The 26,134-nt window shown below is 36.9% G+C and overlaps 4 protein-coding genes across 4 annotated transcripts in view; 1 reads left to right on the top strand and 3 right to left on the bottom strand.

The window, feature by feature from the left end:
* Positions 1 to 13,640, bottom strand: part of amon (prohormone processing protease amontillado) — a 92,770-nt gene extending 79,130 nt beyond the window's left edge. The window contains exon 1 of the mRNA XM_028178933.2: positions 13,442 to 13,640. Coding sequence (XP_028034734.2) covers positions 13,442 to 13,597 — 156 coding nt within the window. The 5' untranslated portion in view covers positions 13,598 to 13,640. The remainder of the gene's footprint in view (positions 1 to 13,441) is intronic.
* Positions 13,641 to 18,946: 5,306 nt separating this feature from the next.
* LOC114246457 (transmembrane protease serine 11C) lies at positions 18,947 to 22,022 on the top strand. Its single transcript, XM_028178978.2, has 3 exons — positions 18,947 to 19,138; positions 19,653 to 19,795; positions 20,469 to 22,022. Exons 1-3 carry the CDS (start codon positions 18,947 to 18,949, stop codon positions 20,650 to 20,652), a joined length of 519 nt encoding a protein of 172 aa, XP_028034779.2. The 3' UTR covers positions 20,653 to 22,022.
* Positions 20,739 to 21,535, bottom strand: ClpP (Caseinolytic protease proteolytic subunit). The gene has a single exon (XM_028178937.2). It carries the CDS (start codon positions 21,533 to 21,535, stop codon positions 20,795 to 20,797), a length of 741 nt encoding a protein of 246 aa, XP_028034738.2. The 3' UTR covers positions 20,739 to 20,794.
* A 734-nt stretch (positions 22,023 to 22,756) lies between the features above and the next one.
* On the bottom strand, positions 22,757 to 26,134 carry LOC114246451 (uncharacterized). Its single transcript, XM_028178971.2, has 3 exons — positions 25,839 to 26,134; positions 24,272 to 25,279; positions 22,757 to 23,627 (listed from the first exon to the last, which is right to left on the bottom strand). The coding sequence occupies exons 1-3, from the start codon at positions 25,891 to 25,893 to the stop codon at positions 23,167 to 23,169; spliced, it is 1,524 nt and encodes a 507-aa protein (XP_028034772.2). The 5' UTR covers positions 25,894 to 26,134; the 3' UTR covers positions 22,757 to 23,166.

Here is a 26,134-nt window from a genome sequence, read left to right as displayed (position 1 = left end):
CGGATGTACTTAACATTTTTAGTGGAACCGTAGTACCTACGTAGTTAGTTTTAGTTTTAAGTACCACCACCCTGTCTATTTCAGCCGTGAAGCAGTAATGCGTTTCGGTTTGAAGGGTGGGGCAGCCGTTGTAACTATACGCATTTACGTCGTAGATGTCTATGCGCTCCAGTAACCACTTAACACCAGGTGGGTTGTGAGCACGTGTACCCACCTAAGCAATAAAAAAAACTTTGAGTGTCATTTCCGCTTTATCGACTTTCGAATCAGAACGGCGCTAAATAATTTTTCATTTCGAATATACCTCATGTAAATTTAACGTAAAATCTTCGCAAATACATTAAAATCTTCGCTGAAGATCCCTTAAATTATTCAGAAAGTACATCGGCACACCGAAGACTCGTGAAAAACTCACGAGTAATTTTACGCTCCGAATACTTTAGAAGTGTTTTTATAAACTTGAATCGAGATTCTTAAGAGCAGCTGTAACAAAAACAAAACGACTCAGAATAAATTCCTTAAAGAGAATTTGAAGAGGTAGACATTCTTCAAACGCTCAATAGTAACTTTACTGTTTAATTAAAAAAAAAGCTTTATTTAAATTTTGTATTTACGCCTAAACACTGCTACATCCTTCTAGTATTCATTATGCAGGGAAATGAAACCAAAATTCTTGGAATGCTACTCTAAATGATTGCACGATAATTTTGCAATGACGAATTCTTTTTTAATAATAGATAGTTAAACGAACCCATAGCCTATTTGGTGTTAAGTGCCAGCGTAGCCTGACTAGTAGGTGAGCTCACGGGGCTCTAACCTGGTGACATTGCCAACACTGGCCCTAGGATCGGAAACGCGACTCGCTGAAAATATCCGCCAAGAAACTCAGTGGGCTGTGTCTGTCGGTTGTATTAAAAAGACGAACGTTTAAACATAGGGAATAATGATGACCTAATTTTGGTATTCATTTCTAGCAATGGCGAGCAGAATGATTCGTCTAACAAGATTTTACATCTGAAATCAGATTAGACCCCTTTCAACAGCCTTCTGCCGAGCCTTCTGCATTTTTATTTTTTATTGCTGAGATGGGTGGACGAGCTCACAACCCCCCTGACGTTAAGTGGTTGCTGGAGCCCATAGACATCTACAACGTAACTGCGCCACCCACCTTGAGATATAAGTTCTAAGATCTCAGTATAGTTACAACGGCTGCCCTGCCCTACAAACCGAAACGCATTACTGCTTCACGGCAGAAATAGGCAGGGTGGTGGTACCTACCCGTGCGGACTCACAAGAGGTCCTGCCACCAGTAAATTATATTACTTCCTTGCTACTGAAGATAAGCTACGCTAATAAATCGTCTAAGCCTTTTTCTTTTTGGTCAAGAGGAAATCGCCCGACTTCCGCCCTACTCTGGGGATGGCGGAGCATATCGGAGCCGAATCGACTAAAACCTCCTGTCGCTCAACAACCAACGCCCAAACCTCGCGTGAGACAGAGCTCATGAAAAGGCAAGGGGGGGAAAGTGAAGCGTTTAGTGCGGAGCACATCTCTACCATCACCCTCCCCCTCAGGACGGCGGACCGGCGGTCGTCGGCGCCATGACCACCAGCCCTCTCGGTCGGCAGGCTATCCGAAGCCCGCCTAGATGGCGCCGGTTAGAATAAGTATCGTCTAAGCCTGGTGAAATTATTTCATAATACTGGCAATAGTGTAATTCTAGCAACACATTCAATGTTGATTGAAGCAATACGATTCAATTTATGGAAACTTTTACGTCGCTCGTAAAAACGAATGATATAATACAGAGTAACGACCTAATAAAGTTAAGGCACAGCCAGTCACAATGCTTAGTTCTTAATTATCTGGCTATCACCATTTAAATTATGTATAAAATTAAAACTAGGACCCCTTGTTTCAAAGCGAAAGGCAAGATTGCGATGCCTATCTGTTCTGATTCTGCCTCAGAACAACTTGGCTTCGCTCGGTGGAGCAGGAGCTAGGGGTCTTGGGCATGACGTGGGAGGAGCTAGAACAGACTGCCCAAGACCGATATAAATGGAAAAATTTGATTCGAGCCCTACACCCCAGCAGAGAGAAATAGGAAGCATGATGATGATCTGTTCTGGTAGGCTATTATAGCTTGACCTATACAAAAATTATTTTCTTCTAAAAGTTTGTAAAGCTTTCTTCTCATTGTGATGACTGTTGGTACAGCTATTCATAGTTGTCCTTGGGCCCGCGGTCTGCTCCCAACAGTTCCCACAAATGCCACATACTCCGCGTGTCCCCTAGGTATGGACACCTCATATGAGATTCGCCCCCCTGCCCCGGAAAAAAATCTGATCATAGTACTTCAGAGAAGGTTTCTGTCGTATAAGTACAACAGGTGACAGGCAGGTAGTTTCAACAAAATTGTTTTTTTTTCATTTATTGGCCGGTTTCCAAACGGCTTATTATAAAACCTTTTTTTTTACGTGAAGTCAAAGTAATAGTTACGGTAGTCGTTGAAACTAAATAGCAGGAATTATATAAGGTAACTTTTAATATGTTAGCATTACATATTGTTAAAAAAACTAATATACTTAGGAAGCGAAACTCAAAATTTCTTCTAAGACGTACTAAATATGATTAACGTTTTCTTATTTACATAACAGACTGAATTGTAACTCAGGATCATTATTTATGCTACGTCGTAGAGCTCGTAGTACACAACTCGTAGCAAGTGTCTACGTTGCCAGAGGGGGTGTTATAACAAATCGTTTATTTGCTTCGTAAATAACAGTGTTGCTAACGACCGTATGATAAACGGTTTATTTGTAAGGGATATGTACCTTCATCTTCGTATAATCCGGGTAAATTATGGACGTGTTTTAGAAAAACTCTAGTATTATGAGAAAACGCCGATCATTATTTCAGGTTGGCGAAATGTCGGCTCTGTGAACTTCATTTTAATTTTGGTTGAATAGTCGAATGATCCACGGCTTTGTAGCCAAAAAATTCCTTGTTAAAAATCGTATGAAACGGTCTATGTTCGCGCATATTTCTACGCCGTAGCAATCTTGCAGTTTGTAGGATAGTTTAAGCGTCTAATGTAATCGACCTTTTTGGCTAATTGACGTCTATAAAAAGTAGTGACTGACTGTTACAGAGTGGACTACTCGCTCCTAATGAGCTTGTGTGAATCTCACTTGTTTTTTGTTGAGATATCCTCCTCAAGTGTTTTCTCACCTTTTTTTTTCCAACCTAAGCTGATAGGCTTTAGAGGCTATATCGGCATCGCCTTAACTAGTAGGTGAGCTCACGGGGCTCAAACCTGATGACATTTCTTACACGAACCCTAGCAAGAGCCGCGCTTCGCAGCATCTACCACCGCATCGGAAACGCGACCCACTGAGGAGATCCGGCGAGAAACTCAGTGGGCTGTGTCTAAGGGTTAATTTACTCGTCAAGCCCTTCATCGCAAGCGACGGGTTCGACGAGAACGATGTCCGGTTAGTGGAAGCACCGTTAGTGGATCGGGAGGATCCGAAATGACGTGTTTGGGGCGACGTCGACTGCTTTCCGTTCTTTCCGCCGGATCGGGAATGTTTCCTCACTGATGCGGCTCGTGGCTTCGACGGATGCAGTAAGTCTGTCTGAGGCCTTGACATTTTGAGTTCTCAACAACCTGATCTGACTAACGATGACTTCTTTCCTGAGGTATTTTATCGTCCGTTTTCCGTTTTTACTTATAACAAATTTTATTGTTTTTCACATATATGCAAACAAAAGTATGCTCTTGAGACCATATTATTTTTTTATATCTTATCGCAATTACTGTATTATATTAACTGTGTGTATAAATAAAGATTAAATAAATTATTATTAGGATCCAGTTACGCGACGGTAAAAATCTAAACGTGGCAACAAAGTCTGTATTTGACAACCAAACCTTTAACATTTGGGTTAATTACAAAAACATGTCTTCCTACTCGCTTACTTGGTGAATTTATGTGTGACATTGTGTATTATGAACTTTTGTAAACTAACTAAAGTAGGTAAATCTAAAGGAAGAGGAAAAGGTCTCTAGGAAAGAGACCGCGCGGGCGCAGTCCGACAAGGTGGTTCGACCAAATCCGCACCACACTAGAGATCCCATTCCACGACGCCCTTCATGCGGCCAATGATCGGAGGCGCTGGCGGGACATCACAAGGAGTAAAATCATGTCGAATTATAATGGTCACGACCCTCAGCAGTGAGGAAACGAAGCGAGGTGGAGGAGGAGGTAAATCTAAAATTCCACATCTATTCTCGAAAATAAAACAAAAGAATTTAATTTTAATTTTGAATTTAAAACAATAAAAAAAAAATTATTTTTTTTGCTTAGATGGGTCACGTGCTCACAACCCGCCTGGTGTTAAATGGTTACTGGAGCCCATAGCTATCTACAACGTAAATGCGCCACCTACCTTGAGATATAAGTTCTAAGGTTTCACGTATAGTTACATATATTGGTTAATGAATTTACTTTTTATTTTAGATCCAACTTTGAAACTCTCGCAATTTAAAACAAAATTTCTATAAAACGTTCGTGTCGGTTGGAACGTGAATATCAAATGAAACCGCTGGCTGAAAGTATATTTAATCATATGTTATTTATTCCTCTATAGCCTCCGGCGTAGATTAATATCATTACGACGAAGCCAGACGCCCTAACGTAATTTGAAACGAGAAATTGTATTCTACTCTCGAATAATTCGACTTTATTCCGCTGACTGTGAAAGTAAGTTAAAAATTCGTGAAAATTATTTTCGTTTCCTAAATTGACTGCTAATTTGTATCATTGTTTTTAAGTCTGTGCTTATATCTAGCGCGTGGGTATTGTGCAGGGTGATAATGACAAAGACAATACAAGTTTGCGACCTGTTTATTGTGCAATGACCCGACACAGACTATTTTAAACCCGCTACATTATTAATATTATACTATATTTGATTTTTATCTATACTACATAATATAATATAATAATAATAATCTATATCTATATCTATACTTCTATACTAATATTATAAAGAGGAAAGATTTGTTTGTTTGTTTGTTTCGAATAGGCTCCGAAACTACTGGACCGATTTGAAAAATTATTTTTCCATTAGAAGCCGACATTGTCCCTGATGAACATAGGCTACTTTTTTTTATTTATTTTTTTATTTTTATTTTTTGGTTTCTTGTGTGTTTTAATGTTTCCGAAGAGAAGCGAGAGCGGGTCGCTAGTAATATTATAAAGAGTAATAAGTGTTCTTTTATTTAAAACAAATAAAACAACGTCAAATATCGTTGAAATTATTGTTAAAGACCCGAGCGGAGCCGGAGTGGGCCGCTTGTATATAATAATATTATTTAGACCTTCTTCTGTACGCACGTCTTAATTACGAAAATTTGAATTTCATTCAATTTAGAAATTCTAAATACAATACCGGATTGTGAATCCAAACCTTCGAATACACTTGAACACACAAAAACGGCACACGAACACACAAAATAATTATAAATTTAAAAATGAATGAGACGTCACTTAGGCGTAGTTGTAAAGAATTAGCGTTAACGCCCTAAATTGGCATTATAGCGTGGATCTAGCACTAAAGTTTTTATCACCACCGATGAGAGTGACCCAATTATAGGGCTACCATTAAATATTCAGAAGCACTGCGGTCATCCACAGTGCGTTTCCAGAGGTCTTTTTTGCCACGTTCCATCCGGCTATGGAATGAGCTTCTCTTCTTCTGAGCTGAATTCTTCTTCAAACGAGACTTGTGGAGAGTATTAAGCGGTAGGCAGCGGCTTGGCTCTGTCCGGTGACAGTAACCACTCACCATCAGGTGCGCTCGTCTACCTACAAGGGCAATAAAAAAAAAAGCACTTCTGAACATACCATTTGTTGCACGGATATTACTTCAGTTCCCACCAGTCCTGAAACTTTTATCGCTCGTATGAAAAGCAGCTGAAATCGATTTTATCCTAAACGCAAACGTACGTCCTTTGAAAACATTCTAAGCTAAAAACAAATAATTATAACGTAGTTAAACAGCAAAGTGAGAAGTAATTTAGTCTAACAGTTAATTACGTAAAGTGAATTATTGTTTCCAGTGGCTTTGTCATGTATTTAAATGACAACGCCGAAGCCCGGTACCGAAAAACGTTTTAATTTTCATTATATTTTCGTTGATTTCATTAGACGCTGAATTTTATATTTCATCTTCATTATTATCCGCCTATAGCAGTCCACTGTTGGACATAGGCCCCTCCAATTGTTTTTTTTTTATTGGATTGATTGGTTGTTCTGTGGTTACTGGAGCTCATAGACATCTACAACGTAAATGCGCCACCCACCTTGAGATACAAGTTCTAAGGTCTCAGTATAGTTACAACGGCTGCCCCATCCTTCAAACCAAAACGCATTGCTGCTTCACGGCAGAAATAGGCAGGGTGGTGGTACCTACCCGCGCGGACTCACATGAGGTCCTACCAACAGTAATTACGCAAATTATAATTATGCGGGATTCGTTTTTATTACACGATGTTATTCCTTCACCGCAGAAGTCAACCGTGAACATTTGTTGAGTACGTATTTCATTACAAAAATTGGTACCCGCCTGAGATTCGAACACCGATGCATCGCTACATACGAATACACCGGACGTCTTATCCTTTAGGCCACGACGGCATCGAAATTGCTCGTCACTGAGCACGATCCTCGGCTTCTCTCATCCAGCTCCTGCCAGCCACCTTTCACAGATCATCACTCCACCGAACCTGAGAGCTTTTTTTTTTAAATTGTGTAAATTGTAATCTTTATGGCTTACCCAATATTAAGCGGGTTCTAGAACTAACGCTTGCACATTAACATATGTATGTATATTTTAGTGACGTTATTAGCCAACTTCAAACACAAAAGCTTTTAATTCGGTTCGTATTTATTGTTGATTTCTACTAAGAAAATAAAGATAAATAAAAAAAAAATTTTTTGCAGCTTAGTATTTCCGGATCTTTAATGATAAGTTTTTTTGACAACGAACAACCCATATAAATACCTTTAATAATTTTATTATATCTACGAATTGCAGACTTCATTTGCATAGAGTACATACACTAAATAAACTTACTTTATTACTTTTAACACATTCAACTAAATCGTTAGATAACCATCGTCAATACTTTTATCAATGACATTTGTAATTCTGTGTATACGCTGCCAACCCGAACTGTTTGCTGTTGCGATAGGACCTCTGCTACGTCATCAGAGATAAGCCTGAAGTTACACTGTACATTAACATCGTTCCACCGTTGATATGATTTTGATTAATAACAAAATAATTAAATTCAAATGTTCGGAGAACAAATGTTTGGTCTCCAAATCGATAATTGCATTTCCGATGTACTGCAATTTTTTTTTTATTTTTTTTTTATTGCTTTGGTGGATGGACGAGCTCACAGCCCACCTGTTGTTAAGTGGTTACTAGAGCCCATAGACATTTACAAACGTAAATGGGCCACCCACCTTGAGATATAAGTTCTAAGATCTCAGTATAGTTACAACGGCTGCCCCACCCTCCAAACCGAAACGCATTACTGCTTCACGGCAGAAATAGGCGGGGTGGTAGTACCTACCCGTGCGGACTCACAAGAGATCCTACCATCAGTAATTAAAAGTCATGCCCCTCCACTGGCACGCCAAGAGCGAGCCCCTTGCGCTCATTCAGACTTGCGAATTACAATTCCGAGATATTCCGAGCACGTTGCAACCATTGTTATCCACGTGAGTGCAGCGAACCGCCCGCATTGTTGATCGAAATCGGTCAAATAACGTTTTGTTCTCGTATAACAAGGAAAGAGTTGTGAAAGTAGGGGCTTTTACAAATCACAAATGATTACTAGTTTAATATTCTATGGAACTTTCTTTACTGTTCCGCCTTATTCATACATATGTTAGGCTAGTTGGTTTGATACTTAGAGAACGTTGCTCAGTGTCAAGAGACGAGCGGTGGTTTTTAAGCTATTGCATAGCTTCTATCGCGGGCCTTGAGCGCGGCGACTGAATCAAGAAATTCCGTAACGAAAATAACCTGACACCCCCACTACGCCTACTATGTAGCTCGCGTTCAACACATTCACACGTTGCGCTTGTGTAGTGTTTGTGAATAAGCGCGCGGCGTGACGTCGCACTGCCGCATCCACATCATGAAAAGTCTGCTCATCTCTCCCTCGCGCGGTCTAGGTTATGAGTGTGAAGGGGACAGTTAATGTTTTGCTTTTGTTGATGTTTATAAATATAGCGTGGTCTTATTTTATTGTTGTTTTAATATTAAATTATTTTTGTCGATTTATAATTGCATAAGTTGATAAAAAATGCTATGCAATAGCTTTACCGCGGCAGTCTCCGAGTGCCACGCGTATTTTTTTTTGTTTGCTGCCAATGTACCACCGCCCTGCCTATTTCTGCCGTGAAGCAATAATGGGTTTCGGTTTGAAGGGTGGGGCAACTGTTGTAACTATACTGAGACCTTAGAACTTACATCTCAAGGTGGGTGGCGCATTTACGCTGTAGACGTCTATGGGCTCAAGGAACTACTTAAAACCAGGTGGGCTGTGAGCTCGTTCACACATATAAGAAATAAAAAAAATAAAAAAATGGATAGGTACGTATACGGTCCACCTGATGTTAAATGGTTTCAATCATAGCAGTAGGCAGCAGCTTGGCTGTGACGAAGGACATGCCATAGCGCTCGGGATGCTTCGTTCATTCCAAGCTCTTATGATATGGACAAAAAAATATCTATAGAAACGCATTGTGATCAACGCAGCCTGATAATATCAGAACAGTGTTTGAATCACAAAGAGGAGATGAAAGGATTACCTCGAACTATTCCTCAGAATCATGCTATTCCATGCTGAAAACAACCGCAGTAACAATATAACCCTAAGTTTGAATAAATATAAAAAAACGACAATTATTATCCTGTAAAACAAAAATACAGCCTGCAAATGAAATATCTAACGGATAATAAAGGAAATCGTTTTCAATAACGCCTCAATTTGAAGCATAATGGTAACACTAATCGAATGGCAAAGATATCGCGACCACGGCGGCGGCCCCGAGCGACTTTGACCTAAAAACCGAATTGGAGAAATTTAATCCGCGAACATCATCCGCCCTGTAGGAAGAACAAGATACAATTTAATAATCTCAGCTTCCTCGGATTTGAAGCTTATCACTTCTAATGTTATTGTCGATTAGCGACCCGCCCTCGCTTCGCTTCGGAAAAATTAAATTTTATTATTGATAGGCGAAGCCCGCCATGTTGCGCGCGGTACGACAATAACTGCGGGTGACACCGCGGGGCGAAGCTAGTCTAAAAAAAGTAGCCTAAGTTTCTCTTTATATCATCAGCTACCTATTAGTGAAAGTCTCATCAAAATCGGTCAAGTCGTTCCAGAGATTAGCCGGAACAAACAGACAGACAGACAAAAATTGTAAAAAATGTTATTTTCGTTTGTTTTTTTTATTGCTAAGATAGGTGGACGAGCTCACAGCCCACCTGGTGTTAAGTGGTTACTGGAGTACATAGACATCCACAACGTAAATGCGCCACCCACCTTGAGATATAAGCTGTAAGGTCTCGAGTATAGTTACAACGGCTGCCCCACCCTTCAAACCGAAACGCATTACTGCTTCACGGCAGAAATAGGCGGGGTGCTGGTACCTACCCGTGCGGACTCACAAGAGGTCCTACCACCAGTAATAAAGAAGAAGAGGAGAAGAATAAAGATATATTAATAATATATTCAAAAAAATATATACTCATATGCACCTAGTAAATAGCGGTTATTTCAATATTACAAACAGACAAATTTTATTTATATGAATAGATTAAATTATTTTTTGTGATGAGATGCCCGGTGTTCTCGTATCGAGTGAAGCGACTTTACAGGATTTGAATCCTCGCAGGCAAGTGCCAATTATTTTTTTCTAAGGAAGCCGCACTTGATGTGTTTTCACGAATGACTACAGTGAAGGTATGGCTAGAAGATTGCACAAAGTGGGAATGAGTTGCTCGCTCCGGGCATTTCAATATTGTAATAATTGTTATGTTATAATACTCATGTAAAAACGAATATTTAAAAAAAATCTAATATTAAAAAAAAAAACCAATATTAAAAAAAAAAAAGACATGCCCGCTGAGTTTCTTGCCAATTCTTCTCAGGACGGAGGCTAGTTCTTGTGAATTGGCGGTAGTTCTTTTGACGTTCAATAAGTATGTACTTTCATTTATGTTGAATAAAAAAGATTTGATTTGATTTGGTATCGTGTAATCAAAATTGAAAACTGAAAATTAGATACTTTTTAAATTTTTTTTATTGCTTATTTGGGTGGACGAGCTCACAGCCCACCTGGTGTTAAGTGGTTACTGGAGCCCATAGACATCTACAACGTAAATGCGCCACTCACCTTGAGATATAGGTTCTAAGGTCTCAGGTATAGTTACAACGGCTGCTCCACCCTTCAAACCGTAACGCATTACTGCTTCACGGCAGAAGTATGCAGGGTGGTGGTACCTACCCGCGCGGACTCACAAGAGGTCCTACCATCAGTAATAAAGATGCGGCCATAAGCCGACAGGCCATAATATCCACTGACCAGAAACATACTGTTAATAACAATTAAATGTTCTGCTACAACAATAATCATAAAATAATAGGACCGTACGAATAAATAAATGTATATATTTGCAGACGATCTTTGCCATGGAATTTTCTGCAATAAGATTTGATGGTAAGGTTCATTTCCTACTGTTCGCAGCTTACACGCTTTTGGTGAAAATAAATAGCAGGCCGTATTTACATCGTCTTTAGCTACGGAAACGGCTGCCAGAGGGGAAAAGGTTGTTATTCTGATACAAATGTACGTATTATTTTTATAGGTTTATTGACTGGCTTTCTGAAATGACTTCACCCGCATGGTTAACGGTTAACGTTTAGTTATTTTGTATCAAGTCAAGTTGACATAAACTTTCATACTTTGCTTCTATGTGTAGTTTTTTTTTTCCTACCTAAAGAGAGGCTATTCCAGCGTAACCGTAACTAGTAGGTGAGCTCACGGGGCTCAAACCTGACGACGATGCTAACACGAACCCTAGCAAGAGCCGTGCTTCGCAGAATCTGCCACCGGATCGGAAACGCGACCCACTGAGAAGATCCGGCGAGAAACTCAGTGGGCTGTGTCTGAGAGTTTATGAGTAGTATGTTTTCGAAGTATTCGAAAATACTTTTCATTTAAAACCATAGGTGAAGTTTCGCAACGTAACCGGCGCGACCAAAATAAATTGTGTTTGCACTGTGCTAAGACAACTCTTATGCAAAAAAGTATATTGTGTATGGCACCGAAAATATATAATAAGATACCTGATGCTATAAAAAAAAAACAAATTATGATTATTTAAAAAGAACTTGAAAAAATTATTAACCTTAAGATGTTATTGTACAGTTAACGATTTTTTAAATGATAAATCATTATGTTAATTTTAAATTCGCTTCTTTCTGTTCTTTATTTTCGTTTTATGACATAAATATGCCTATTTCTGCCGTGAAGCAGTAATGCGTTTCGGTTTGAAGGGTGGGGTAGCCGTTGTAACTATACTGAGACCTTAGAACTTATATCTCAAGGTGGGTGGCGCATTTAAGTTGTAGATGTCTATGGGCTCCAGTAACCACTTAACACCAGGTGGGCTGTGAGCTCGTCCACCCATCTAAGCAATAATAAATAAATAAAAAAAAACTAATTCTTATTCAATTCATTTATTTTGTTGTTTGATATTTTAATTAATTAACATATTTACGTTTAATCTAAATAATTTTGAATAATAATATTTGCACGCCGACCCGGTAGAAACACGCTGTTCTATAAAATAACTATCAACAACTTTGTAAGCCGTGTTTTAGCTAATAAAGTTTGATTTGATTGGGTTTCTAAACGTTGCATTAAGCTGAGCTAATTTTAAGTTACTTATTTGATGAATCGAGAATATCAAACGTCGAGAATGAAACATAAATCGAGCAGTTGCGAATTATATTAGGTTTGTAGTCCAACCCAAAATAACTTAATTAAAGAAAACAATATATCTAGTTCAGGTAATTTTTTGGGAGCTAAGGTCTTTTAGAATAGAATAGGAGATACTTTTTATGACCTAAGAAGACTTAGGGCCCCAAGTTTTCCCTAAAATTCAATAAACAAAACTTGATTGATAAATCGATGTATAATCTAAGGATATTTCAAGCGTTTTGTTCCGAAGTTTTAATTCATCTCTCAGCTGCATATGCGAAAGTGCCATCCCAACCTTTTTTGTTACTTGAATTTGTCGATATATTGTACTACTCTACTAATAGTACCAAGTTTCCGGCTGAATGAAGAAATTAAATCTGCTGACGGTAGGACGCGTTCTAAGCCTATGCTATCCTTGTTCAAACGAGGCTTGTGGAGAGTACTTAACGGTAGAACGGCTTGGCTCTGCCCCTGGCGTTGCTGACGTCCATTGGCGACGGTAACCACTCAGCTGGACCTCATGCTCGCCTGCACGATATTTATTGTTTAGATGGGTGGACGAGCTCACAGCCCACCTGGTGTTAAGTGGTTACTGGAGCCCATGGACATCTACAACGTAAATGCGCCACCCACCTTGAGATATAAGTTCTAAGATCTCAGTATAGTTACAACGGCTGCCCGACCCTTCAAACCGAAACGCATTACTGCTTCACGGCAAAAATAGGCGGGGCGGTGGTACCTACCCGCGCGGACTCACAAGAGGTCCTACCGCCAGTAGATATGGCGTTTCTGCCGTAAAGCAGTAATGCGGCAGGACATGATAATTATTGTACAATACAATTAAGACTCCGACCTCATGTGACATTAATGGGCTCCGCTAACCACCTAACACCAGGTGGGCCGTAAACTCGTTCACACAGATAAAAAAAGTAATTTGACTTTTTGTAAAACTCAACGAGAATCCAATTACGGTCATTCATAACGCCATTTAAATGACATTGTTTATCCAGACATAAGCCAGCGAATAGCGAACTCCAAACTCCATGAATATTCATTAGGCACGTTACAGAAATATTAATACTCTACCAAATCACAAACTAAAAGGGTAATTCCGTAAATTTTTGATTAAAGTCTATTTAGATCAACGTTCACGTCGTAAGGCTTTTGTCGAAGCCATACACATCTATGATTACTGCTACGGACGCACGCTCCCTTGACAATGACAGCCTTAACCTTCAACGTCAATTTGTCGAAAAGCAAACGAGGCACGTCCGATATTAGAAATTTCATACGAAGCCATATCTCAAGACGGACGAGCCGCGTCTATGGTTATGTTTACGTACGTACACGTGGTCGCGACTTACCGGTCCAAGACTCTCGAAGCCGTGGCGGGCGGCCAGCTCCGTAGCCTCGTCATGCCGGACCGATCTCTTGAACCGCACCAGGAAGGAATTCGTGAAGACTTCTCGGGAAACGGTCGCCGCGAAAAGCACGGTTATAGTCAAGCATTTCAGCCACATGTTATCGTCGTGGCCGCTGGCGGCTGACTGAGGCCTGAGTCCAGGTGACGTCACTACATATCGACCCGCTCTGACGCATGCGCTACCCTGATCATTCAGCGCCTTAGACAACGACGTACCATATCCCATAGTGTGACAGGACGTTAACGTTGAATCAGCCCACATTCGTCATAAGAGCTTAGCTCCTTCGCTTAGCTATTAGACTATATTAGACTACGTTTGATAATTTACAGTTTTAGATATGACTATTTTACAATTAAGTTCCAGAGCATTGTGCATTACAGAGCAAAAACATATACAGTATGTTGTAGCATTTTAATTAAAATAAAAAAACTATTTCCTGTATTATCGAACAATTTCATTTAACATATACCGCTTCGAAAACGGAGTCTGAGAATCTTAATCTTACATTATGAAAAAAACATGTAACATTATCAAGATGAACACATGATACCTACTCTGTAGAAAGAAACGCACAAGGGAAATCAGTCCGAAATTTAACGAAGTTTCGTCAAGATCAAGCCTCTTGTCAATTTACATGATAAATAGCTCTGAAGGAAAACCCTCAAGAGATATCCGACTGATAATCTCGAAATGATAAACCTATAATAAGAATCTTTAACGAAAATAAGTACTACAACTTTGAATGTTCACTTTAACTTTACAAATTGTAATTCTATATTTTAATCATCAACAATCATAATAACCGTTTAGAATTACCTTAATTTATTGAAATCCGAATCCGAAGAAAGCGAATGTTGGTAGGTTTTGCCAGAATGCGTCCGTCTTCTTCTTATCAGCCCACAGACGTCCACTGCTGGACATAGGCCTCCCCCAAACCTCGCCACAAAGACCGGTCCTGCGCTGCCTGCATCCAGCGGATCCCCGCGAACCTCGATAGATCGTCGGTCCATCTTGTGGGAGACCTACCCACGCTACGTCTTCCGGTACGCGGTCGCCACTCAAGAACTTTCTGGCTCCAACGGCCATCCGTTCTACGAGCAATGCGTCCTGCCCACTGTCACTTCAACGTCGCAATCCTTTGGGCTATGTCGGTTACCATGGTTTTCCTGCGAATCTCCTCATTTCTGATTTGATCTCGCAGGGAAACTCCGAGCATAGTCCTCTCCATTGCTCTTTGGGTGACCTTCAGCCTTCTCATAAGGCCTATTGTGAGCGACCACGTCTCAGTGCCATATGTCATCACTGGCAACACACACTGGTCAAAGACTTTCGTCTTGAGACACTGTGGTATTTGTGATGAGAAGATTTTACGTAGCTTTTCAGAATGCGTTACTATACCATTAATTCAATTGTGATGGTACCGTCGTACATCCTAGGAAAATTAATGGTCATAGTAACATCAACGTAAGTAATCTAAGCATACGCCAATATAATACCAAACAAATATTTGCAAAACATTAACAAAAATTTGTACAATGGGCGACTTCAAAGGCAAGAAATTAACCGCGCCGTACTTACCGATGAAAAAAAGAATACATATAAACACCAATAATATAATAATAATATTGCTATTGTACATATAAAAAATTAATACATAATTCATATGTAAATATCACGTCAGTGATCAATTAACGAGACTTGTTTTATACGTTAGTGATTTGTTGAAACGTTGTTATAATTGTTATGATGTAAATAGGTACATAGAGAAGAGCAAGCTCTAAAAATATATATAGAATATAAATAAGTCAGTTAGCGCACGGTTTATAATATTCAAATAACCTCATAAATATTCGAATAACCTTAGTCATCCGTGACCACGAAAACTGTTAAATATTCGCAACGTTTGAAACAAAATTATTAATAACTAGCGGCCCGCTCCGGCTTCGCTCGGGTCTTAACAAAAATTTCAAAATAAAAAATTAAAATACACTCACATCAACCCTTCTATTTGCGTTCGGTTACTAAAAGAAGAAAATTATAAAGATAGTTTGAATATAATTATTTTTATGAACTTTTATTTTCATTTATATAATATATATTTTCATCTATTTTATTATTATTTTTATATTATTATTTTTCTAATTTTCGTAAAAAGGTCATACATCAAAACAAAAGCCGTTGAGTTTATTGAGTCAGAGCTTCTCTGTAAGCGTTTCATATTTTTTAATAAAAAATCACTTATTGTGGCATAACTATAATAGTTAGACGAATGCGGTCGCGACACTTTTTGTAAGTAATAATGGTAGTTTTCCAATTACAGAGCATAATGCGACTCAGTGACGCACAATGCTGAATTATGCTGAAGCTTAATTGGAACGTGAATTAGTTTTCAAATGCATCAGCAGAGTGCGCTAAGTTAGCACAGTTTTAATTAACATTGATTATTTCTAAGAAACTACGACGAAACGAAAGCCTTACAATTTTTTTCAACATTAAATAATATTACTAACGATAATATAAACAAAATTTCGATCAATGCCAACTTAAAGAAAAAACACTTTTCTGTCACTGAGTCGGTATCAATTGCGAGTATCACGCGAGAGCAGTACTTTTGAGAGTGCTCGATTGTGCGAAGCGTTGCTGTAGTTGGAACATTCAACGTTGAGCATTATGCCGCATAATGCGTTCTTGTGCTGTAATTGGAAAACTACTTATGTGTTCTACAAAGTCATAGTTATTTTATTCTTTTCATTATTTTATTCTATCATCAATAGTTTTCGCAGCGCATGCGATGTATAAAGAATATTTTAGGCAATTTTTTTACACCTTGGGTTACATTATTGGATTTTTAGTAAGGATCCCTATTTAAAAAAAAAAAAAGAATATAGCTTATGTCACTCGGGGATAGCATAGCTTCCAAACTGTGAAAGAATTTTTCAAATCAGTTCAGTAATTTCGGAGCCTATTCAATACAAACAAACAAACAAATATTTTCTCTTTATAATATTATTATTATTATTATTATATTAGTATTAGTATAGAAGTATAGACAATTATAAAGGCGAAATTAAACCGTAAGACTAGTTTTAATTACTTATACAATGTCCCAAATAGAGTCATTATTAAAGTAGATCGAGATCACTTCTGCACAACCAAATTATCAAAAACATGGCCTAGCACAGCGATTACCGATCCAATTAAGATGGGACAACTTAACGACCTAATCTTGGACCATAAAAACAATAATTGAAAACGTTCTGACAAAAATCACGAGTCGAAATGCATGAATATTTCTTGTTTGTTTTAATTCCAATACAGTTGACGTTATTCAAATATTGCAAAACTGAACTAGACTCTTTCATTCTTGACGGCGATTATGCAGATATAGAAATGTTTCCTCATTCAACTTATCTAAGTATTCCATGTGAAGGTAATTTCATGTGTGGTTCTTCAGTTTTGGGCCAAAGTGTTCTTCTAACGGCGGCTCATTGTGTATGCAACTGTAATTTAAGAAAAAACAGATTAGAAGCTCTAGCTGGACATGCGTTAATCAACAAGGTAAATGTATAAACAACACCCAAATATTTAATCGGTTTATTAAACTTTTTTAATTTCTAAACACCATTTGTTTATGATTTTTTTTAGAAATCTGGTTCACCTTCTCCAAGGCTCTATCAATGACGTGTTGATATTAATTTAATTAGGAATTATAGTACATAGTTCAGCGGAAATTAGATATTAGTAATCTTAAGCTGCGTAAGTTTGTACACGGTCCTAAAGCTATCAGTTCAATTAGCGTAAAATGAACGCATAGGTGGTAGGTGGCGCCTACCTATCTATCTATTTAATAAAACTGTAGCAAAATCGTATCTTAGAAAACTTGAACCGGAGTAAGCGTTATAAATACCAAAACACCAATTTCTGATCGTTTTTTCGGCTGTCTTCTATCTGTGTGTCTTTATAAATGTTTTGCGCTATTTCCGGTCCATCCCTTAGCCTTATACGACATCCACGGAAAGTTTTAGTGTGGTGTGGCTATTCTAAAGTGACACCGCGCAGTCAAAATATACATAATATATTATGTGTTCATAAATCTTTGCACGTTTCGCGCAATAACCACTAGATTTTCATACAATTAGCTATGGTTATAATTAATAGGTTGAAGAAAAAGTTCCTTCGCATTTTTTTTTTTAATTCACAACATTTTTTAATATAGTTTATTTACATTTAACTAAAGTATGTAGGTACAATTTTGTTCGATAACTTTTGCCGTCTTGTAGGTAGGGACACGATCCCATTGCTATAGAAATTTTGGGGCTTCTGATCAAAATACCGCGACAATTGGTTTGGCAGTCCTCTCGTGATGTTAACCTGACACTGCCCAAAGAATTCTGAAGAGATCGAAACAGGTAGAAATCTGAAGGTCAGGACTATACGGCGGATGCATTAACACCTCCCAGCCAAGCTCTCTTAATTTTTGCTGAGTGGCTAAAGATGTGTGAGGTCTAGCGTTATCATGATGAAAAATCACACCCCTTCTGTTGATTAATTCCGGCCGCTTTCTCTCAACTTCTTGCTTTAATTTCATCAGTTGTTAGCAGTAGAGTTCAGAATCGATAATCCTGCCAGGTGGTAACAGCTCATAATGAATAATGCCCTTCCAATCCCACAACACACACACAGCATCAACTTGTTGCGAGTTAGCCCGGATTTTGCCACAGTCTGTGAAGCCCGACCGGCCTTTGACCACGACCTTTTTCGCACGTTCTTGTCGTACGTGATCCACTTTTCATCACCAGTTATCAGCTTCTTCAGAAATGGTTCGGTTTCATTTGATCGTAATAAAGAATCACAAATGAGTACACAGTTCATTAGGTTTCTTTCAGTGAGGTCGTGAGGTACCCAAACATCGAGCTTTTTTGTAGGTATACCCAGTTTTTTTTCAAATGCGCCGAAACTGTTTTGTGGTCAATTCCCAGTTCTTGAGCTACGTCGTAACTACTGATATGCCGATCTTGCTCCACTTTTTCAAAAATGGCATCCATTTTATCCGTAATAGGGCGACGTGCATCTTTGAGATCAAAATTTCCGGATTGAAAACGCTTAGACCAAATTTGTGCTTCTCTCACAGACACTGCACTAGGTCCATAAACATCGCAATTTTTTTTCGCGGCTTGCGTTGCATTTTTACCTTTCTTTAACTGTATCGAATTTCTTCATTAGATTCATCTTGACAGTATGTACGAAAAATAAATAAAAATCACACATTTTCCTAATTTTAATTTGGAAATATCTTCTTGAAAATTTAAACTTTTAATGATACCAAAACCACCCAGATACAAATAGTATAGCCAAAGAGATTTTATTACAAGTTCATACATATTATAATGCGAAAAGACTTTTTCCCCAACCTATTATAAATTATTATTTATTATTGATATCCAGATGACTCTTCGACGGAGTGTTACGGCTATGACAGTTCATGCAAAGTATAATGAAAAAACAATAGAAAATGACATAGCAATGTTATGGCTCGATCGTAGATTATTGTTTGGGGATAACGTGAAACGCGTTATAATTACAAAAACATTTCCATTCACAACCGAAGCCTGTATCGCTGGCTGGGGACTTATTAACGTGAGTAAAACCACTTGAACTTGGCTTCAGTTGATGCCGATTGAGTATTATAATACCCAGTACTAGTGTTCGTCCAACGACCATAATCAGTGACATCTCAAGATTTAGATTCATTCCATATCTTTCCATATAAACCTGGGTTTTTGGCGGGAAGGCGAGGAACGAAGTTGTCCGAATTTGATTTATTTTGTTAATTTCTTTGGGTTTAATATTAGTGATTTATTAACTGATCAGCATCTATCAAAGTGTAAAAAATAAAACAAAGTCGCTAGACATGGCTTCTCAGGTTCTCCAAAAAGCCCACTGAAATTCCAGTAGGTACATGCTGATCTTTCTGTTTTGTTTCATAATTTTTTTTATAAAGTCGACCCTGGCAACAATGGCATCGGTAGAAGCTAACCGCCAAATTGAAAACAATAGAAAAAACCTATTTAAAAAACGATGCTGAGCTACGCGGATAATTTTCGTACTAAAGATTAAAAAATTAATTTTACATAAAACATTAATTTTACAGGAAAGAACCAAAGTATTGGCGGACCAGCTCAAGTGGGGGACACAGAAATTACTACCTAAAATCGCGTGTTCAATGATTGGAAAATTATACGACGGAATGTTCTGCGCGGGGAGCTTCAACAAAAAAACATCTCGACCATCCTAGTATATGATTTTCACTATTCAAAACACATTTTCAGTTAGCTTGTTTTTATAAATAAAGCTTGCTGTTTTCTTGGTCACGGAAAGTGGTACTGCATTCGAAATGTCACAAATCGAATAACTAAAAAAAAATTAGGTTATTAAATAGGTACGTACCTACGTGAAATGAAGCTGTTGAAATGTTTGAATGACCTGTGACTTATGGCTGGTGAATACATTGAATCAGTTTAGTAATACAAATATTAGATCGTTTAGCCGGATTTTAAATTTTTATGTGAAAAACGATTTAGGACCGGTTTACGAATTCACTGCAAAAGACCCTTTTTTGTTCCCGCGCAGTTCCCTGCAACGTTCTAAAAGTATTAAGGTTATCGAGGTCAACGATCTTAGTGTGGCTAGACAAATTCACATCCCTCCTGAGATTCATCACTAAGATCCATAGACAATACTATCATGGACTGCTTAATTAAACACATCTATTTCCTGATCCCCACCTTTTTTCATTTTCAACGTCCATTGTTAACCTATATTTGATGAGACCTTAATAGATTTGGTCAACTCTATAATCTGAATTATACTTTATATTCATCTATACTCGGAAGCACTTACAATACACCATATTGCATTGTTTTAGTAAAATAAATATTGCTCTAAAAGCATTATACTTTAATTTCAGTGGTGATTCTGGGAGTGCTTTGGTCAATTGTAATGGAAAAACTCATCAAATAGGGATAATATCATGGAATATCAATAAATATCCAAGCATTGCAATATATACAAATGTTAGCTATTACTATGATTGGATCTATAGCAATTTTAAATTATTGTACTGCACGTACAGTAAAGACACCAAAATATGAAAATAAAAACATAAAAACTGAAAGTTACTGTTGAAAATAATGCTACTTAATTGTGAAACAATTATGTAACAAAATAAATACTAAACTTTATAAATTTGTTTTATTTTATTCAAATTAAATAATTCATAACAACTAGCAAACATCAATTACTACTACTAGTAGCAGTACTAGGTGCACACTCCTGTTCGACAGCATGTGAAGGAGGATGCTCTAACACAGTGTCTATTATACCAAAGGTCTTTGCTTCGATTGGGGACATAAAACAATCACGCTCCATTGACGACTGCACTTTCTCTAACGGTAAGCCTGTGTGTCTCACATATAAATTATTTATTTGTGCTTTCAGTTTTAAAATCTCTTCCGCCTGTATCTGTATATCAGTAGCTTGACCTCGTACTCCTCCAGATGGCTGATGTATCATGATCCGAGAGTTAGGTAGCGCGTGCCGCATTCCGGGGGCTCCAGCGGCCAGCAACAAAGATGCCATGCTGCATGCCTGACCGACGCACCACGTCGCTATTGGGGGAGTGATGTATTGCATTGTATCGTAGATACCGAGACCAGCGGTTACAGCTCCACCAGGAGAATTAATGTACAAATGGACAGGCTTTTTGCTAGACTCCGACTGCAGGAATAGTAATTGTGCTACGATCAAGGAACTTATATCATCGTTAATCGGCCCCATTAAACATATGATTCTCTCGCGAAGTAATCTCGAGTAAATGTCGTATGCACGCTCACCTCTACCAGTTTGTTCGACTACAATCGGTATCATACCCAGTAACTTTGGCAGACTGGTATTAATTTGCCTTGTTACATTGTAGACATTAGTTATTCCAACGCACAATCTTCGGCCTACTCGACCTATGGAACTCAACGCCATTGTAAATATCAAAGTTTTATTGTCTTACTTTTAAAATATTCTGTGAGATATATATATCCTGTTGGCGGGGAGTGCTTTAGTTTAATAGGCACTTAATAAATTTAATTTTGATCTACATTTACATACTTTTAAAAACTTTGTTCCTATTTTTTATTTTGACATTTGTCACAAAATTGGCAGGATCGTTTTTAATCAATGTCAATTAGTAATAGTCATTCCATTTTTCTACCTGGAAAGGCGCAGATATCATACCATACAACTTAATTTTCTTTATATTGTATTTTATAAAAAACGATTGTTTGAGTTAATAATTAAACCAAGGGAGATATCATACATGAGATCAAATGTAGTTTCAGTAAAACAGTGGTTATTTACAGCGACTTTTGAAAGAAACCGAGAAGCTACGTCCAGCAGCTTTGTTTCATTTTCCTATATTTGTGCACTTTCACTGATATTAAACAATTAGAAAAACACGGTTGCAGGTTTTGTTTTCATTTCGTTCACACAATTCACTCTTCACTTTCCCGTCAAAAAAAACTTAATTCATACTTAGAAAACAGATTTTCCGTTTTTTAATGATCTTAGCAGGACTGGAAAAGAAAACGATGCCCATATGCTATTACTGCACTTCAAGAGTAAAAATTTGTAAAAGGTGAAATAACCGCACAGTAAAATAGAAGTAATTTCAAAGGCTTACATTAGCCTCGGACGAACCTGAGAAAACAGTTAATAAATTGTGATTATCACAAGCTTACTTAATACGCTACACACACTAGTAGTAGGTTTTGAGTTAAATGGAACAAACGAAACACGTTTCTCACAATTTTCGGCCTTCTTTACAATAAAAATCGAAGGTACGATATCCACGCTTTTTTTTAAGTTTCGAAAATTACAATAAAAATATTCCAGAAAATCCGCGTAAAAATTTACCTACAAATAATCTTATTTGTTTAAAACACTTCATTACTTGACACACTGTTTTTACTTTGTTTGTACTACATTTGGCTTATAGCCAACATTTAGTGCGAGGGTTTCGTCAACACGGTAGGGATTATAATTTACCACCGTATTCCGCTATCTACCGCCTTCATTCTGTTTAAAAACATATTCATGACATTTACGTTTTTTGTTTACAGAAAAAATAAAAAATCTATGATTTTGTCCGCGTTTTCCGCAAACCCCTCCAAATGAGACGTGAATTTACTTCAATAAAAACTCGTATAGGTATATAAATAATCATATCCATTATTTAAAAAAAACAATTACATAGGTACTTATATCGATAAAGTTATCACATTTTTTTACGAAAGTATAAAACAATTTGCCGGATACTTTCATACTTAAATATTTCAGTTATTTCTTAAATTGACATTCTTATTTATAGTCACATTAAAGGTACAATACATCGAAAAATGATCATAAATAAATTGCATATTTCAAAATAGAAGTCTCGCCTGTATAGAAACAAAATCATATAACATCATTCACCTACACGACACTACAATTTTATAAACTTAATAAACAGTACATAAGTAGTAGTTATACCTGAGTAGTAAGTAAATGTAAAGTATTTGAGTTATATCCTTGTCCTGTCATTGATAATTTAGAATAAAGATTTTCTCTACAATTATCTACTTATTTTGCTGTTGACGTTTTCTTAATTTCATTAATGCCTCCAGCCTTTTTCTTTCCAATAATTCTTTCAAATCATTGGATTTGTTTGTTACAGTATCAACTTTATTTGCATTATTACTAGGAAACTTTGGTGTAAACTTTGTAATATTTTGTTTTAATAAAACATTTTCATTAAGTTTTTCTGTGGGTAAGTTATTTACATCTTGTGATTTTATTGGTTTTGTTTCCAGACTTCGGCATACATTATTCTTAGTATTAGGCAACAGTTTGGCAGATTGATAAATGAAATTTGGTTCACTGTTTGAATTTATTTTTAGATTCTTCTGTGATTGACTTTGCTGCTTTGTCTGCATAGACGTGAAGGGCAGTAACCTTTTGGCAAGTAATTTTTCTCTGGCTAACCGATGTTTCCGTTCTATTTCTTCTTGGGTACATTTTATTGGTGAACAATCAGATTCTGTAACATATATTACATTGTTTATTAACTGATAAATGTCCATAACAACGAATGCTATAAATCATTGGAAATGTTAGAAATAAGATAGAGACAATGAAAAACATGAGCCTGAAATGTAGAAAAAGTGTGTCTTCATTTTGTGTGACTTGCAAAAGGTGAAGAAAATACATACAAATGATTGTGTATTGACATGGAGCTAATTCTAAAGGAAAAAGTGTACTTAGCACATACCTCAAATTGATATTATATTTTATTTGCCTGCAACCTAAAGTTAAATTATTTTTATTTGTTGCATCATATTGTCATACTTGTAGGATCTGTACTAGTTTGTTTACAGAAATGATTCCTTTAGTTATTATTTCGATGCCTCCAATGAACAGTACACGAACTCCAAATTCGTAGGTTTACAGGAGGAGCATTTAAACGAGAAAAGTTGATAAAATCTTTATTATTACAGATGTATTTATGGTTTTTTTGTGTAACTAGCTGATTTACTCTTGCTTCGAACCCCATCAATAATGATTAATTGTAATAATTTTAACATAGTGAAGCGATTTGCATGAATAACGAAAATTTCAAAATTTTGAGTTAGAGTAGTGTTCATTGGAGGCATTGATTTATATGTTTGTTTTAAGAAAACTTACCACCACTGCTAATATTCTTCTCAGTTGGCATAGTATTATACCTGCCAAAGACCATGCCACTTGTAGAAGGTTTATTTACATTCAGTGATGGTGATTCCGGCATAGTGCTGTGTCGAATGAATGACAATGACTTGGGGCTTGCATTGTGAACTATAACTTCTTTCACTTTCCAACTACTACCAGTCTTGTTAGTTTCATCCATTTTAACTGGCATTTGAGTCAATTGTTCGAATACGCTGTCATTCAAATTCTCAACAAGATTATCAAAAGAGTCATTGTTAATGCATGGCATTTCACTTTTCTTTACTTTGTTAACTATTGGTGAACCTAGCTTTACATTACCTAAAAGTGTATCCATTGAATTATAATTAGTTTTCACATCAACATGCTTCCTTTTTGCTGGATTTACTTTTGGCGGGGTTACTTCATCATCAAACGCAATGTCTTCAACAATTTGACTGGCTTTGATCAAACATTCATTCATTGAATCGTCAGATTCTATCACATTTTCATTCTCTGGTTTAGTAAACTTTGAACTTAACACATTTTTCCGTAAACAGTTGTGTTTTGTTTTTCGTCCACTTTTTGGTGAATAATCAGATGAATCACTAAATAAATCCTCTTCACTACCTGAATGGGTTTTGACACCAGACTCTTTAGGGTTTTTTTTAATTAATTCAGACAAGTTTTGATTTAATTCAATAAGATCATTAAATAATTCTGTTCTTTTCTGCGTTGAACGGAGTGCTCTGCGTTTTGAAATATGTTTATCAATAAGTTTTGGACGTTGAATTCTTTTAGCTTTCCTACCGATGGGTGTTGCATTTTTATCATGAATTTTGTTGCGATCAGCTTTTGGAGTGTAAAAATTCCACACAACATCAGTTTCTCCGTCAGCTCCATCTTGTGTGCATAAAAAGGGAACTGGACTAGTAGCATCTGAATCATACAGTGAATCACTGTCTCTTGAAGGAGAATTGTTATTTTGTTCTGGAGTTGAACATATCACTGAAAATAAGATTTGCATAGATTTTTTTTAAGACATAATAAGTTTTTTTACCAGTGTAAGTGGTACAATCATCTGTGTTTTGTAGCTGTTCTGAGTAAAATTTCTGTTTATTAAAGGTTATTTATCCTTCAGAAACTTTTAATATCAATGTTTAGTTAAGCAAAGATAAAATAGCCATGTAACATTTCTTCTCGGTTGGTTAATTAATGAAAAATCAGATCTAATATTTTTTATCTTTGAAATGTCAATAATAAAATAGTGAAAATGTTTATAAAAATTTAATTTAATAATTGGGGTCTCAATTAATTGATAATTGTCGAATTTAGATATTTTGTATAATTTAGGATATGGCATCACGTCCTGGTCAATTTCTGCCGCGAATTCATGTGTTCCCGTTTGAAGGGTATAACAGCTGTTGTACCAGTTTCAATTACTGCAGAATGTTTAAAAAATATTTCAAGCCGGGCACTGACGGTCACATTTTGGTATCTGGCCTCTAAAGTGGGCTGGGGCTCTTTATATAATTAGTCATTAAAGAACACGATCAATTATACTTACATCTTAGGTTTTTATCTTTTACTCCCATCTTGGAAATATTATTTACATTGCTCATGAGTAGTTTAATAGAGCTTGGTACAATTAAGATTTTTTTTCAGATTGAGACGATCAGTCGCTTAATGTTTATTTCATTTGTTTCCTTTTTTATAACAGAAATGCTTTGTAGAAATAAATTATAATTGGCAAATCACAAAATTGGTAAATGTAAAGATCTTGTCAGTAGTTTTGTGTTAATCTATCGTAGTTTTCGTAGACTAAATTGTCAACGTCAATTTTTTTTTTTATAAATTACTGGC

The sequence above is a fragment of the Bombyx mandarina genome, chromosome 25, assembly GCF_030267445.1.
Source record: "Bombyx mandarina strain Sakado chromosome 25, ASM3026744v2".
Classification (NCBI taxonomy): domain Eukaryota; kingdom Metazoa; phylum Arthropoda; class Insecta; order Lepidoptera; family Bombycidae; genus Bombyx; species Bombyx mandarina.
Note: the sequence above shows the minus strand (reverse complement) of the source record. Positions and strands in the feature narration are given on the sequence as shown.